This window comes from Halictus rubicundus, chromosome 17 (genome assembly GCF_050948215.1).
Source record: "Halictus rubicundus isolate RS-2024b chromosome 17, iyHalRubi1_principal, whole genome shotgun sequence".
Classification (NCBI taxonomy): domain Eukaryota; kingdom Metazoa; phylum Arthropoda; class Insecta; order Hymenoptera; family Halictidae; genus Halictus; species Halictus rubicundus.
The window spans coordinates 4,198,064-4,212,442 of NC_135165.1; the positions used below are offsets into that span (position 1 = coordinate 4,198,064).

Here is a 14,379-nt window from a genome sequence, read left to right on the forward strand (position 1 = left end):
CTGACTTGACGTTGACTTGTACTACTGAATTTGGGATACCTCCTTCGACATCATGTTCTCCTAATACAAAGGTTAAAATTTCCGAAATTTTTCGAAATTTTTCGGAATTTCGGCCGTCTGACTTGTCGTTGACTTGTACCACTTAATTCCGAGAATTTTCGAGCGTCTGACTTGACGTTGACTTGTACTACTGAATTTCGGATACCTCCTTCGACATCATGTTCTCCTAATACAAAGGTTAAAATTTCCGAAATTTTTCGGAATTTCGGCCGTCTGACTTGTCGTTGACTTGTACCACTTAATTCCGAGAATTTTCGAGCGTCTGACTTGACGTTGACTTGTACTACTGAATTTCGGATACCTCCTTCGACATCATGTTCTCCTAATACAAAGGTTAAAATTTCCGAAATTTTTCGGAATTTCGGCCGTCTGACTTGTCGTTGACTTGTACCACTTAATTCCGAGAATTTTCGAGCGTCTGACTTGACGTTGACTTGTACTACTGAATTTCGGATACCTCCTTCGACATCATGTTCTCCTAATACAAAGGTTAAAATTTCCGAAATTTTTCGGAATTTCGGCCGTCTGACTTGTCGTTGACTTGTACCACTTAATTCCGAGAATTTTCGAGCGTCTGACTTGACGTTGACTTGTACTACTGAATTTCGGATACCTCCTTCGACATCATGTTCTCCTAATACAAAGGTTAAAATTTCCGAAATTTTTCGGAATTTCGGCCGTCTGACTTGTCGTTGACTTGTACCACTTAATTCCGAGAATTTTCGAGCGTCTGACTTGACGTTGACTTGTACTACTGAATTTCGGATACCTCCTTCGACATCATGTTCTCCTAATACAAAGGTTAAAATTTCCGAAATTTTTCGGAATTTCGACCGTCTGGCTTGTCGTTGACTTGTACCACTTAATTTTCGGAATTTCAACCGTCTGGCTTGTCGTTGACTTATACTACTGAATTTTTCGTGCCACCTCCTTCGATATTATGTTCTCCTAATACAGAGTCCGATTTTTCGGAATTTTAAAAATTTTCACAATTTTCTGTTTTCTAATAGGAGAACATGGTGGCAAAAGAGGTGGCACAAAATTCTAGTGACAGGGTGGGGAAAGAAGAACACATTAACTGTTGTAACTAAATATTCTTTATTTCTCACCAAATAAATTACAATTTGAACACGTACATATATACTGGAACAAAATAGAACTAAAATATTGCGTGGTATGTGGGCCGTTTTGCATGCAGGACGCAGGTAGTGTACAGGCGATTGTAGCTGATACCATATGTGTAGTGTTACCCGAGTATATCTCCTTATTCTGAGGATCGATCTTCTGATATGTTTCACCCGAAGAACTACTAGCAGACTCTACCCTGGCAAGCTCGCAGGAATTTAAAAAGGAAGCCGCGCAAAGAACACTATGCACAACTCGTAAACTGTGGAACAAAAACAGTGTAAATAACTAGCAAGTCTTAAATTTTAACTTTACAATGTTAAAGCAAATTCTAAATGAGCAGCTATTAGCTCGATATGATTCCCTATTTGTAAGATAATAAAGTTCTTACAAATAGAGAATAACACCGATTGCCCAGGTCTCACCACGAGGAGGTTGCTAGACAAGAGACCCGAAAGGAAGCCAGAAGGAATTCAATACGCTTCCTTCTGACTCCCTTTCTTACAAGGACGATTTACAATCTTACAAACTAAATTTCGCAGATCGCTAAATGGAAAAGATCAATTTTCCACAGAAAGAAAAGATCACTTTACCATTTAGCGTATGTCGAGTAATTATTGCGGGGCAAAGGGTATCAAAAACGAATCAGGCAGAAGGCTCCGATTCTTTCAAAGAGAGAAACAAAACCGAACTAGAGCAGAAGGCTCTGGTTCGAGGGTGACGCGACGCGTACAATGCTTGCAGAGCTTTCTGCCGACCAGTATACGATACCCGACGCTTCACACGGAGAATGATGGCCAGGGACGCCTCCGCCATTTGGTAGATCAACCTAACCCCAACTACCCGCCACGAGCAACGCTGACGCAACAAGGCGATGGTAAGACTTATGGGGAATGAAACCCCTGCTCCCGGCGCGAGCCACGCCAGCGTTGACATGACTTAGGCAGACATTTTACGAAGGAAGGGTTCTCTACCTGGCGAGTACTGCTCGAGTACTGAGTACTGAGCGACCTCCGATCGGAGGAATACCAATTTTATGTCAAAAATATAATATAATTTTAAGAAGAGAAACTTTTGAAAAGTCCCGACGCAAATTCGCATTAGAAATACAGAAACAATAATTGACGGGCATTCGTTGAATGAAATCTTATTCCAAAACAAAAAGTGTATATTTGAACTGTTACTTACATAGAGCTGCTGAAAGTTGACCAACGTGAGCGGTGAAGGACCAAGCACCAAGGCACCAAGGAGCACCTTTGTTCCTGCACCAAGGACCTCGCCGTTTTCAAGAAGTCCACCCCGAGCTAGCTTAAGATGGACCAGGGAAGTGTTAAATGACCGTTGGTCCACCTTAAGCTAGCTAAAGGTAGACCAAGGCAGGCCAGTGATGTCCAGTGCAGCTCTGCAGAATCCCTGGTCAACTGGAAGGTAGGCAATAGTGGGCCGGGGTGGTCAGGGTGGGCCAGGGCAGCTCCAAGGTCATTCGCCCTCCTGCTCCCGCAGTACTTCCGCTCCCCTCGGAGTGCGCACCTCGACTGACTGACTGAGCGCGGCCGCCGAGATCCGTTGCGCGGTGCGCGGTGCGCAACTCCCCCACCCCAATTAATTTCGGTAGATCTCGATCGCCCTGATAATGATTATTGATAAATTTGTTATTTCTGGCTGTTTAATGTTTGTAACAATTTCTTTTGGTAATGATATCAACAAGCACTCCCTTGACCATCTTGCCATCTAATTATTTAGTAAAAATATATTATAGAACTCGAGATACAGAATAACTTTTAAACCATGAATATTCGCACGCATTAATTTATCGTACGCAATTCACTGTTAAATTTATTATTTCTGGCTGTTTAATGTTTGTAACAATTTCTTTTGGTAATGATATCAACAAGCACTCCCTTGACCATCTTGCCATCTAATTATTTAGTAAAAATAAATTATAGAACTCGAGATACAGAATAACTTTTAAACCATGAATATTCGTACGCATTAATTTGTCGTACACAATACACTGCTAAATTTATTATCTCTGCTTGTTTAACGATCATAAGAATTCCTCACACACGCACACTCCCTATACCTCGTATGTGTTCTACCATTTAATGCCAGATGGCGATAGTGGTAAATTTCAAGATTTTACCACTGGCGACATCATGGTTATCGAACCGTAATTGGCTGTCGGCAATTTTGGTTACCAATTTTAACATTTTCCCACTACGTATAATGGCGCTATTTTGAGATTTTACGGAGTTAATAATTCGTGCCGTTATTCTCATAGTTTCGTGTAGTCTCGTATGACGAATCCGGCAAGAATGATTTGTGCTCATAATAAATATTAATTTCTCTCTATTTTTTTAATAATAAGTAATCTATTTGGTGTGTTATAGATTCAAAAATTTCTGCTGTACATCCCTGTAGCTTTAATATAGCTTGTGAGCACTTGAAATATTAAATATTACCCTATTTTTTACACATGTGTTGTTCTTGTAAGGGCGGTTAGTTCGATTATTTCGCCACCAGATGGTTATGGTTAGGTTTAATAAGTTTTTGAAGATAAGAGGAAGGTGAGGTGAAGTCAGGGGGAGCAATCTCCCATGTATAATGTGTGGACATTAGCAGTGCCACCTAGACCCATTCCCTCCTGACCTCAACTAAAAGCTATATATATAGCTATACGATTCTTCTACAAACATACACATACGCATATACACATACACATATATCTACTGTACAGTACGATTACTACATAAATTTAGAAGTAAACTTATATAAAAAAAAAGTATATAATATAATAAAAGGATATAATATGTTTTGCAACAATACATTATTTTTACAATATTTTATGTCAAAACATAATAATACATAATTATACATGTAACAGATAATTACATATAATATCAAACTTATACAAATGATAATATCTTCATCCACTTATTTTGTACACTCTTTACACTTGCTGCTGCACTGCTCTGCACCTCACTATCCTAAAACAAACTTTAAAAAATTGTATAATTAATGCACAAAGTAAAATTCGAAAAATAAGCTCAGAAATAAGTTCACCGAGTTCGCTCAATTTTGAAAAATTATTTCTAAAATTGATTCGACACTGAGCAAAGTTTTTTTCAATATTTTTTCAATATTTCCTGGGCTTATTACTCGAATTTTCAATACACTTAAATTTTTGTCTTATTAAAACAATATGAAGAAGGTTTTGAAGGTTATAATATCACAGTCCGCAACGAGTCACACGATCATTCATGCCATGCAGCAGTGGTTTTGGCAGGAATAGTAGCGTCCAATAGCAGGAAAGATTGGAACATCAGTCACGTCCAATCACGTTTAATCATGTGATGGCTGTGAACGTGGTGCCATCTAAGCTCATTCCCTCGCAAGTGAACTAAGCGGTCCAAGGTCATACATAAGAGTTTCCTCCCCCTGGGTGAAGTCAGAGAGGAATAGTTGAAGAGGCTTATTTTTGCCTGTAGTAAATAATAATATTTCATAAGAAAAGAAATGGGGGATAGTTCAGAAGAAGATCTGAACTGTGAAGACATACCCGAAGACGCGAACTGGGTATTATACAAGGATCGGGAAGAATGGAGAGACGTGACTCCATTACCGCAGGATGACGGTCCCCATCCTGTTGTTGCAATTGCTTATTCTGAAAAATGTAAGCTATTTATTCTAATTATTACATTTCCTTTATTGAGCCTACAATTAGTCTACCAATTGTCTTTCTTCTTTAACATGTTCTGGAAACATAACCTCCAATTGATTTTACAATTCATTCAACGCTATCTTAATCTATTAAAATAGTGTACATTTTTTAAAAATTAATAATCCAATTTCTGTCAATTTTATTTTAGAAATTCCGCAGAATTAATTATTTTGTTTGTCTATGTACATTTCTTAAGAGGATTTATATTTTGCATTGTGTGATCTGTAGTAAGTATTCCTAATAATTATTTATATGTACTGCTGTTTCAAGTTCAGGATGCCTATGACTATTTTCGAGCGATTTTAAAGTCTGGAGAAAAGTCGGAACGTGCACTTGCGCTGACAGCAGACTGTGTCTGGCTGAATTCAGCAAATTATACAGTATGGCAATATAGGAGGGAAATACTTAAGGCTCTTGGGAAGGACTTAAGAAATGAGTTAAAGTATGTCGGCTGGTTAACCGGCCACTTTCCCAAGAATTATCAAATGTGGCATCATAGAAAAATTATTGTCGAATGGCTCCAAGATGGTTCTGCGGAGTTGGCATTTACAGAAACCATTTTTAAAAAAGACGCAAAGAATTATCATGCATGGCAGTACCGCCAATGGTGCATAAAGACATTTAAGTTAGTATATTGCATTCCCTTTTCTCTTTACATATACTATATTGGTTCAAAAGAGGCATTGGATAAATAAAATTATTGCATTTAGTTTAATGAAACTAATGTAATAAACTTCTATTCAGTTTATTCGATAACGAATTGGAATACGTTGAAAAACTCTTGGATGAGGATGTTCGCAATAATTCTGCTTGGAATCAACGGTATTTCGTGATAAAGAATACAACGAACTTCGAACAGAGTGTAATTGATAAAGAAATTGATTATGTCTTGGAGAAAATAGACTTAGTAAAGGGAAACGAAAGTGCTTGGAATTATCTTAGAGGGTACTTATTATTTAGTTAAATAAAATAATAAATTATTTGAATAATCATTTTTTGAATATGGATTATATGATTTCTAGTATTTTAATGAAAGATAGCAGTGGTTTGGGTTATAATAAAAAAGTCAGGCAGAAATGTGAAAAATTGTATATGGATGGGTGTCGCACTAATCATTTGCTGGCTTGCATTGTGGACATTTGTCGAGAAAGTTCTGTACAGGAGGAATCAGAAGATTCGTTGTTCCACATATGTAATGCTATTCAGGTATTTCATCTTCTCGCATATTTTTATTTCGATTAGCAGTACCCTGAATTCTACAGATATCTGTATTTATACACTTTTTCCAGATGTGTAAAGACTTGTCAGAAAAGTACGACACGATAAGACGGCGATACTGGGATTATGTTGAGCAACAACTTCTTAACTACGTCTGTGCAACTGTGTAGATTACTTCACATTTTTATAAAAAAAGCATTTTACTTAATTACCACTATACTATGATCTTTTTACTTGGAGGAAAGCTATATATTATTAGTTTCCATGTTGAAACGATGATAAATGTATGAATATAGAATAAAATTGTTCAAAAAATTGAACGAATACGTTGTTTGACAACCTCCAACGGTCATAGTAGAATGTTCCTTTTTTCGATAACAAACACCAAACCCACCTTTCGCAAGAAATAACGGGAACCGGTGAACATTGATTATCTATTTATTTATAAAATAGTTACATACTTTCAAGTATGATACAATAACTAATTACAATAATAATAATATCCAATGTTTAGGCTTCCATGTGACTTAGATAATCGTGAACGCTGCGTTTCAAACGATGAGTTCAATACTAAAAATACTTCCGTGCGCCTTTGAAATCTGAAGTTGCTTGAGAATCAACGTCAACCAAAAATCATTTCTGACAGAAGGTGTTCTAGACGTACAGTTTACCTTCCGAGGCGCCTTAAAAATATCTAAAGCGAGAAGTAAATTTCGTTGCGAATAAATAGCGGCAGTGACTGCATTGCTTGAACGCTCAAACCAAACAATTTATTCTTCGTTTAGTATGAATAAATGTTTAGGAGATTATTCAAACGCTCGGAAAGTCCGCGACCTTTTATCATTAAACTATAATGTACATACAAGAATCGTAAGTACAGTACGAAATGTAAATATAGTTTTCTAACGATCAAATTAAAAGCGTATCAATGGAATTTCTCGACAAACAAATGTACATTTACGGTGTACGAATACATGTTCAATGTTGTCCGATAACAGCAGATTGTTAAAACAAGACGACTGCGACGAATTAATTTACCGCGTGCTCGTGAGAAGTGGTTTTTATGCATATCTGAGACGCACCGTGTTGTCTTAGAAGTTTCTCAATAAGAACAATCAACGTCGGACGTGACATAATCGGAGAACGATATGTGTGAACAACAAAGTGGCGTTAACTCCGAAAGGATGAGAACAGATAACGATCGATATATCATCTCGACGAACAAAAACATTGCGCGAGTCTAACGCGATTTTCTTCTCTTCTATGTAAAATACTCGCCGGTACGACGACGTGTTTCTTAGGTTTCTCTATCCTAACATTTAACAATTAACATTCAAACAATTAGCCCGGTTACATGCACAGACCGATCGAAAACAAGTCCTCTTCCGTGGCAGACAAGAAAAAAAAAAAAAGAAAAAATAGTGGAACACTAATATCCATGTAAATACGAACAGTTTGACACGACGATTTCGTAGAGAGCTTTAGAGAGGCTGTCTGTGGCTCCCTAATTTTTACATCGTCCGAATCGATCTCGAATCGCGTTCATTGCTTGCAAAGAGGATTGCTTCCACCGGTACATTAAAGCTACCAGATATACGTAGTTTTACCACGAATTTATACATATACACTTGATTTACACCGAAAATATAACGTCATATGAATATTTTTACCACTTTCTCTCTGTTTTAGTCTCTCTTTGCTTAAATTTCTTCATATTTAACATGTTTTGCGTAGTGTGTATCTTTCTCTGATCGATCGACTGCGATACGGTGGCTGAAAAATCGCTTATCGCGTGCCGATCACTTTCCGAAAAGTGAGCGTACGGATTTTCAAAACAATTCCATGAAATTGATATCAGATCTATTAGAGTTGCGAGTGTGTTGCTAGGTTTTACGTGTTTTGGCACTTTGCGTCGTCAGGTCCGTCATTTTACCACTAATATTGCCAAGGAACAACCGCAATTACGATCTCGTCAAAATAATCGATAAACAATTGCATAAATTGGGTAACAATGACCCCGTAGTGGGGATAGTTCTGAGACTTTTATCGGCTAGGCATTTCGGACATATATAGAGCAAACAATATCGTGAAATCACAAGCATGATTTCTTCGTACCGCGATCTACGACTTTGAGATCGAGATCGTCGAGGAATTTTGCGCCGCCGCGTTTAAATTTGTACATTTTCAAAGTTGTCGAAGTTTCGCGATTTTTCACACGCCGTACGGTGCAGTCGAGATTTATTTAAATGATCTCAGTATACCTCTTATTAATACGTAATCTATACGATTGGACCATCTGTCAGCCATACATGCACAGCCTGACCATAATCTTCCGTGGTTCTATTTAATAATTCATCTTAAGTATTGATACTGACCATAATTGGCTCGATGACCGCGCGAGTACTATTTCACCGGTCTAAGTTCACCTGTTTACCGGGACATCAAGCCCTAAAACTCGCCGCTCAATTCCCTTTTGATCTCTCTGTCCAGCAGTTAGGCTACACCTAGTAGACACCACCGAAAATAGCTTCAATAAAGACGGAACTAACTATCGAGAAGGAGATAGATTTCGTATAGATAAGGTAGATTGTTGAATCCTATTCAAGTACAGTGTTGTCTACTACAAAGTAGACGAGATATCATGTGCATTTTGTACCCCTCGCGAAATTCTTTTTGTCCTTCACTCGTTCTCTCCTTGGAGCACAAGTCGATCCCTTTCAAATTTCCACTCTTTTTAGTTTCAAATTTTTATTCGTCACTCACATCAGAGCTCAAATACAGATCTACACCAAACATTGTTTTAATGTTTTTATTCGTCTGCTGGGAGAACAGAATCTGCTGAATTATGTGAACGAAAAAATGATGCAACCTTTACTACAGTGAATAATTGATATTGAGAATTTTAAATCGTGTGTGGTGCTACAATATCAATTTTAAGCACAGTAAAAGAAAATGTTGTGTACGTGGATGTGTTCAAATTCACTAAAAATTGAAGAAGATTAAAATCATAAAGACGTGTTTTTCGTTGTTACGCCTTGCTCCAAAGAGTTCACGCGATGATTTACAACTAAAATAGGCCCAACAATGTTTGCTATGATACACGGTATGTCTCTCTTCAAACGTTTCCTGCTTGTCCGCACGAAAAAAGAAAACCGAATCGCTCGAGTAGAATGTTCCAGCTTAACTCAGACGAGTCTGTCGTTCAAAGATAGCTCCACAGCGACGATTCCCGTTCGAGTTGTTCCTCCCGACACTATTTATAATTTAACAATTACATCAGCGAAGACTACGTTGCTCTAGTTTTACTTGGCATTTGCAGAATGAAAATCTCGACACACACGACCGTGCCCGCGTCTGTGCGATTCGCACACCGAAACGAAACACCAGAAATCCAGGAACGTTCGAAATGAAATTTAACGGGAAACAACGCAACATGGTCGATTTTTTTGTAATTAAAAAATTGCATTCGGGGCGTCGCGTGACGGTGTGCAGGCGCACAGACGAGGACTCGGCCCGACGCACTCGACAAAATACAAATGTCATCTCGAATTTACCTCTTATTGTCTACATCGATGAACTTAAGAGAAACACGCTTTTTTCGATATTTTCCCTTGATTGCAACCTTAGAAAATACGAATTCTGGTCCTTTGGAAAAATTCCAGAAAAATACTCTGTCCGCTAGACTGCTCGGGAAGAGGTAAAATTTTCTATCATCTGATTAGTAGTTTGTTCGTGATATATGTATTGTATTCCTACGATGCGAATTTTCCCATCACAATTATCGACACCGGTGTCGCGCGGAGCGTGACCGTTTTCGATATCATTTTCGAGTCAACCTGATTCCACATTTTTTCCCCTCCGGTTCTATCTCGTTTTTGTCCGTCGTTCTCTCTCACCAAAACGCCCTATGTGACACGTCGAACACGTATGTAGAAGAATTTCTGTTTAACGATCGGCGACCACTGCGAATGATCGTCGATTGCAATGCTCTCTAACATACAGAATCTTAATGACGTAAAGTTCTAGACACACTAGGAGTAAGATAAGACAATTCGCTGTTTGTTGTCGTATGAGTGCCCTCGCGATCGAGCCTACAATAGAGCCTGCACACAACGGTGCATTAACACTATTTGCATTGGTTTATAAAAATAACGAGAACGTGCTACCCAAGTATTTAGCAATATTTTTAAAAGAATATGTACCCAAAAGGTGGAATTACCGTCGTTGCAGACAAATTTTTGTGAAACAAATTATACTTGACCGAACAATCTATTATTAAATCGCCTGAGTTGTGTTAAGGATTATTTTATCCATTTGTCGAGAAGTAATTAGTCAGTTACCTCTGGAATGGAGTGAATCTCTGAAAAACGATGGGGACTTTTTTTAAATTTACGGACAAAGGGTACCGGATCAATCTTCACAAAAAGTATTGTATAAAATTGAAATATTTAAGAGAATAAAAGTATTGAAGTAACTAGAGTCTGAAATTCTGCGCAGTTGAGAAACTGTGTAGATCTACTGTATTCTCGATCATCGGGTGTGTTTGTATAAGTGTGTGTGTGGGTGTGTGCGTGTGCAAGTAGTGTCTGATCTCCGACATCTAGATCTAACATTTGGTTGATATTGAAAATAACTAGATAACGCAATTACCCCGTTCCTTTTGTCTTTTCTATACTTATTCCAGTAACTTCAAAGACATGCGGTAGTGATCGAGTTGATACGAGGCAAGCGTCGACGTTTGCCTCAGTTTTTACACGTTAACCTTATGTTCTAATTGTAAGGGTTAGGCGCTGCTAAAAATTGGAGAAATACTGGTGTCTATTTCTCTCACTCTCTCTCTCTCTCCCTCTCTCTCATTTCTCTTTCACGTTCCCCATCTCTCTGTCTCTCGTCAGTTGAGCTCCTTCCGACTGATCACGGATGCATCGATTTCTGTGTTTACGTATCTCGAGGTTACAAGCTCGCAAACGATAAGCACTTCCGGTGGAGTACGGTTGTCGTCTGTTGTCTCTCCCGGCGGCCGACTTGAACTTTTCGATGCACCGTAAATCTCGGTTAGGCGAATTCGCCCTATTTACAGTTACGATCGGAAGTAGGCAGTGATGGAAATGATTAAATACGTTCGGAGAATATCGTCTCGTCGCCCGTCGTGCGGATGCTTTGGTCCAGTCATCGCACAACGTCCCTCAATAGTTAATCACAATTAAATTCGGTCACCGTGAAGTTAATGTGTCCTGGTCAATGTACGGACGAAAATCAAAGGAAACCAATCCCGGCGGTCCTTTTCTCTCTCTCTCTCTCTCTCTCTCTCTCTCTCTCTCTCACAGCTCGTTTTCAATTCTGTTCGTCGTTCTCTCCGTTTAGCAGCACGCAGTCTTTACAAGCTAGTGTTCTTACCACGATTAATATACTTCGCTTACCTGTCACAAAAATAAATACTTCTATTATGTCGCTTAGCCTACTCGCTTACGTGCTATAAACAATAAGTCCGGCCGAACGTGACCGGCTGCTCTAGCGGGATTTACCATATACTTTCTACCACTCATGCTAATCCCCTTCGACACCGTGTTCACCTGCTACTATTTGTCGTACTTGTCTCGATTAACACTTTACCCACCGCGGGAAACAATAAACAAACGAGGAACAAGATTCTTATGTACCAAAGCTGTCCAAAGAAGGAACACAGGATTTGATTAATTATTGGAATCTGTATTTCCGCTTGGAAGTTTTTGCAAAGCAGTTTTAGTAACGAACCACGCGCAGGAAATTTTTCATTAACGTTAAATAAACCAGCAACCAGATTTTTCACGTACCAACGTTCCAAACGAGGAACTGAAAATGTTATCACTTCTTTAATCACTTTCTTCTTATGCTTTTCATATTTTTATCTTCCGAACCCTTTGTTCTCGCTCGAAAATGTTTATAAAACAGATTTAGCAATGAACCACGGGCAGGAAATTGTTCGTTGATATTAAATGAACGAAGGGAGGAACAGAAGATTTGACTTTTCTTCTGGATTCTTATACAGGGTGTCCCGAAAATATACTTCTCGAACAATAAATACCAGGAAAGTAAAATAATCAATCCGAGAAGATTTAACACTAAACGTACCATGCATTAAAAATAGCAATCCTTGCCTTACAGGGACGGCAAAATTGAACTGATTTTCAACTTTCTGCAATTTTCGATACAATAAATGTTTGAAGAAAGGAAATATATACCATCATTTCGGACAAATTCATATTTATAGCTTCGGTAATTGTCAAATGAAAAACCAAGCACTCAGTCACGGTAAGTTTAGTGTTAAACGACGTTACAGGGAACGGCTCGGTTTTCGAAAATAAGGGAACAAACGTAGATATTCTTTTGGACGCGCGGAGGAGCGGTCGGTAAAGTGTTCTGAACTCCCGATTCTCCTATAATCCGTTAAAAACCCTACGTAAACGAATGCTACCCGTTTTGACCAGCAACGATGGCTTAAAAGGGCCAGAGTCGCGTCGAATACGTGACCTATCTCCGCTCGCTAATGTCTCGTTGTGCAACTGAAAGTGCATATAACTCGGGTTTTTACAACACCTACGAAATCACTGGATCATGCCTGGAACTGCGTTTCTCTTTTTATTATCGCGATATCCTAGCTTATACACAGCCGGACGAGTGAATTAAATTCGATTCGTCAGCTTCTGTGCGACGCAAACAGAGCAAGCTGTGCGTGTGCTTGTGTGTGTGTGTGTGTATGTGTGTGTACGCGATGTGCATGTTCTTTTTTATCTTTTTCCCATCTCGATGACGGCGATATTAAAAAATGAAAAAAAAAGAGAATGAAAGAAGAGAGAAAAGGTTACTCCGTCACGCTAAACAATTTATGTCGTGTGTATTTGTGTTCGTGTGTGTATCTCTCTCTCTCTGTCTCTCTCTCTCTCTCTCTCTCTCGATATACGGAGCCCGCTGTTCGGCGCTCGGTAAGCGTTTGTAAAAAACACGATCCTTGTAAAAAAGTAAACTACGTTATTATTGTTACGGAAGCCTTTCTCGAGAATCTAGGTATCGATATCCGCCGCGTTTCCTCAGTATAAAAAAAGGGTCGATGCGATTAATCGTACTTCTTGCCAAGATATCGTTTCTCTCGTTCTCTTTCTCTCTCTCTCTCTCTCGCTCGCTAAGCAGACAGAACAAACGTAACGAAAGATCGTAGAAAGCTAAGCTCAATCGTTTGGTTCATACAAACGTTTGTATCCCGTGTGTTTCATCCCCTGAATGACACAGCGAAACACTCCCTCGGCATCATCGAAAATACCATCGCGCCCCCTCCCCCCGTCGCACACAAAAATGGTCGTTTCCCATAGCTCGGTGCTACGCGAGAATAATATTCCGTTTCTCTCTCTCCCCCCCCCCCCTATATTAAACCGTCAACCGTCGTGTCTCTCTTCATCGATCTAATCAGGATCCTCCGCCTGAGATAATTACACCGTTTCTCGTTTTCATCGTTTGTAGCGCGCGTTCCTTAAAAATCATCTACTTACTGGACCACACTGGCCCATAACAGGTTCCACTTTTGTTAACTACTAACAATCACGAAATATTGTTTTCCTTCGCTATTTTTTTCGTTTTTTCCATTTTTTCCGTTTTCTTAATCACCCCGGCGCCTCTCTCTCTCTCTCTCTCTCTCTCTCTCTCTCTCGCTCTAGCGACACGTATATCGACGCTACAACTAGACATTTTTCGGAAAGGGTCACAACACACGCCTCGCGAATCTCGTCCCTTGTCAGACGGAATCGTTTTTGATCTGTATATAACATCGTGCCTTTTTTTTTATTTCATGTTTTTTCTTTTGTCTCGGGGTTTCGCGCGTGACACGCGGCCACGTTCGAACGTGGTTTCCGCCGTCGACGACGACGAGAGGTACAGGAAAAATATCTAGGTCGGTTTCCGGCGAGAATTTCTCACGACCGGCTCGCACACGCACGCTCTCGCGGATCTCTCTCTTCTCCCATCGCTGGGGGACCTTCCCGAAACATCCTCGAGGAAATGCTTTGTCGACTCCTATTTCCAGGAGGTGGCAACGTTGAGCGATTTATTCCGAAACCGACGAGTCCCTTCAGGTCCATGGAGTGTATCGTGGCCGTGCCGAGTGTCAGAAGGCCGTGTCCAAAGCCGCCATACTCGTCGAGATGTCCGGGTCCGCGCGACAAGCCTCCAAGAACTCGGACAACGTCACCACGCCGTCCTTGTTCCCGTCCATCTTCTGCAAAACG

General features: G+C 39.6%; 2 protein-coding genes across 3 annotated transcripts in view; one reads left to right on the forward strand and one right to left on the reverse strand.

Moving 5' to 3' along the window:
• The first annotated feature begins 3,640 nt into the window (after positions 1-3,640).
• Positions 3,641-6,444, forward strand: Fnta (farnesyl transferase alpha). Of its 2 annotated transcripts, none has more exons than XM_076802560.1 (6): positions 3,641-3,757; positions 4,642-4,858; positions 5,177-5,531; positions 5,651-5,851; positions 5,929-6,112; positions 6,196-6,444. In XM_076802560.1, exons 2-6 carry the CDS (start codon positions 4,702-4,704, stop codon positions 6,292-6,294), a joined length of 996 nt encoding a protein of 331 aa, XP_076658675.1. In that variant the 5' UTR covers positions 3,641-3,757; positions 4,642-4,701; the 3' UTR covers positions 6,295-6,444. The 2 variants fall into 2 exon arrangements, with proteins under 2 accessions (XP_076658675.1, XP_076658676.1); XM_076802561.1 differs by having other exon boundaries at positions 3,740-3,756; positions 4,627-4,858.
• A 3,997-nt stretch (positions 6,445-10,441) lies between these two features.
• The window catches only part of LOC143362554 (Kv channel-interacting protein 4), a 39,846-nt gene continuing 35,908 nt past the window's right edge, over positions 10,442-14,379 (reverse strand). The window contains 3 exon segments of the mRNA XM_076802829.1: positions 10,442-10,464; positions 10,503-12,136; positions 12,171-14,369. Of these exon segments, the coding sequence (XP_076658944.1) occupies positions 14,259-14,369 (111 nt within the window). The 3' untranslated portion in view covers positions 10,442-10,464; positions 10,503-12,136; positions 12,171-14,258.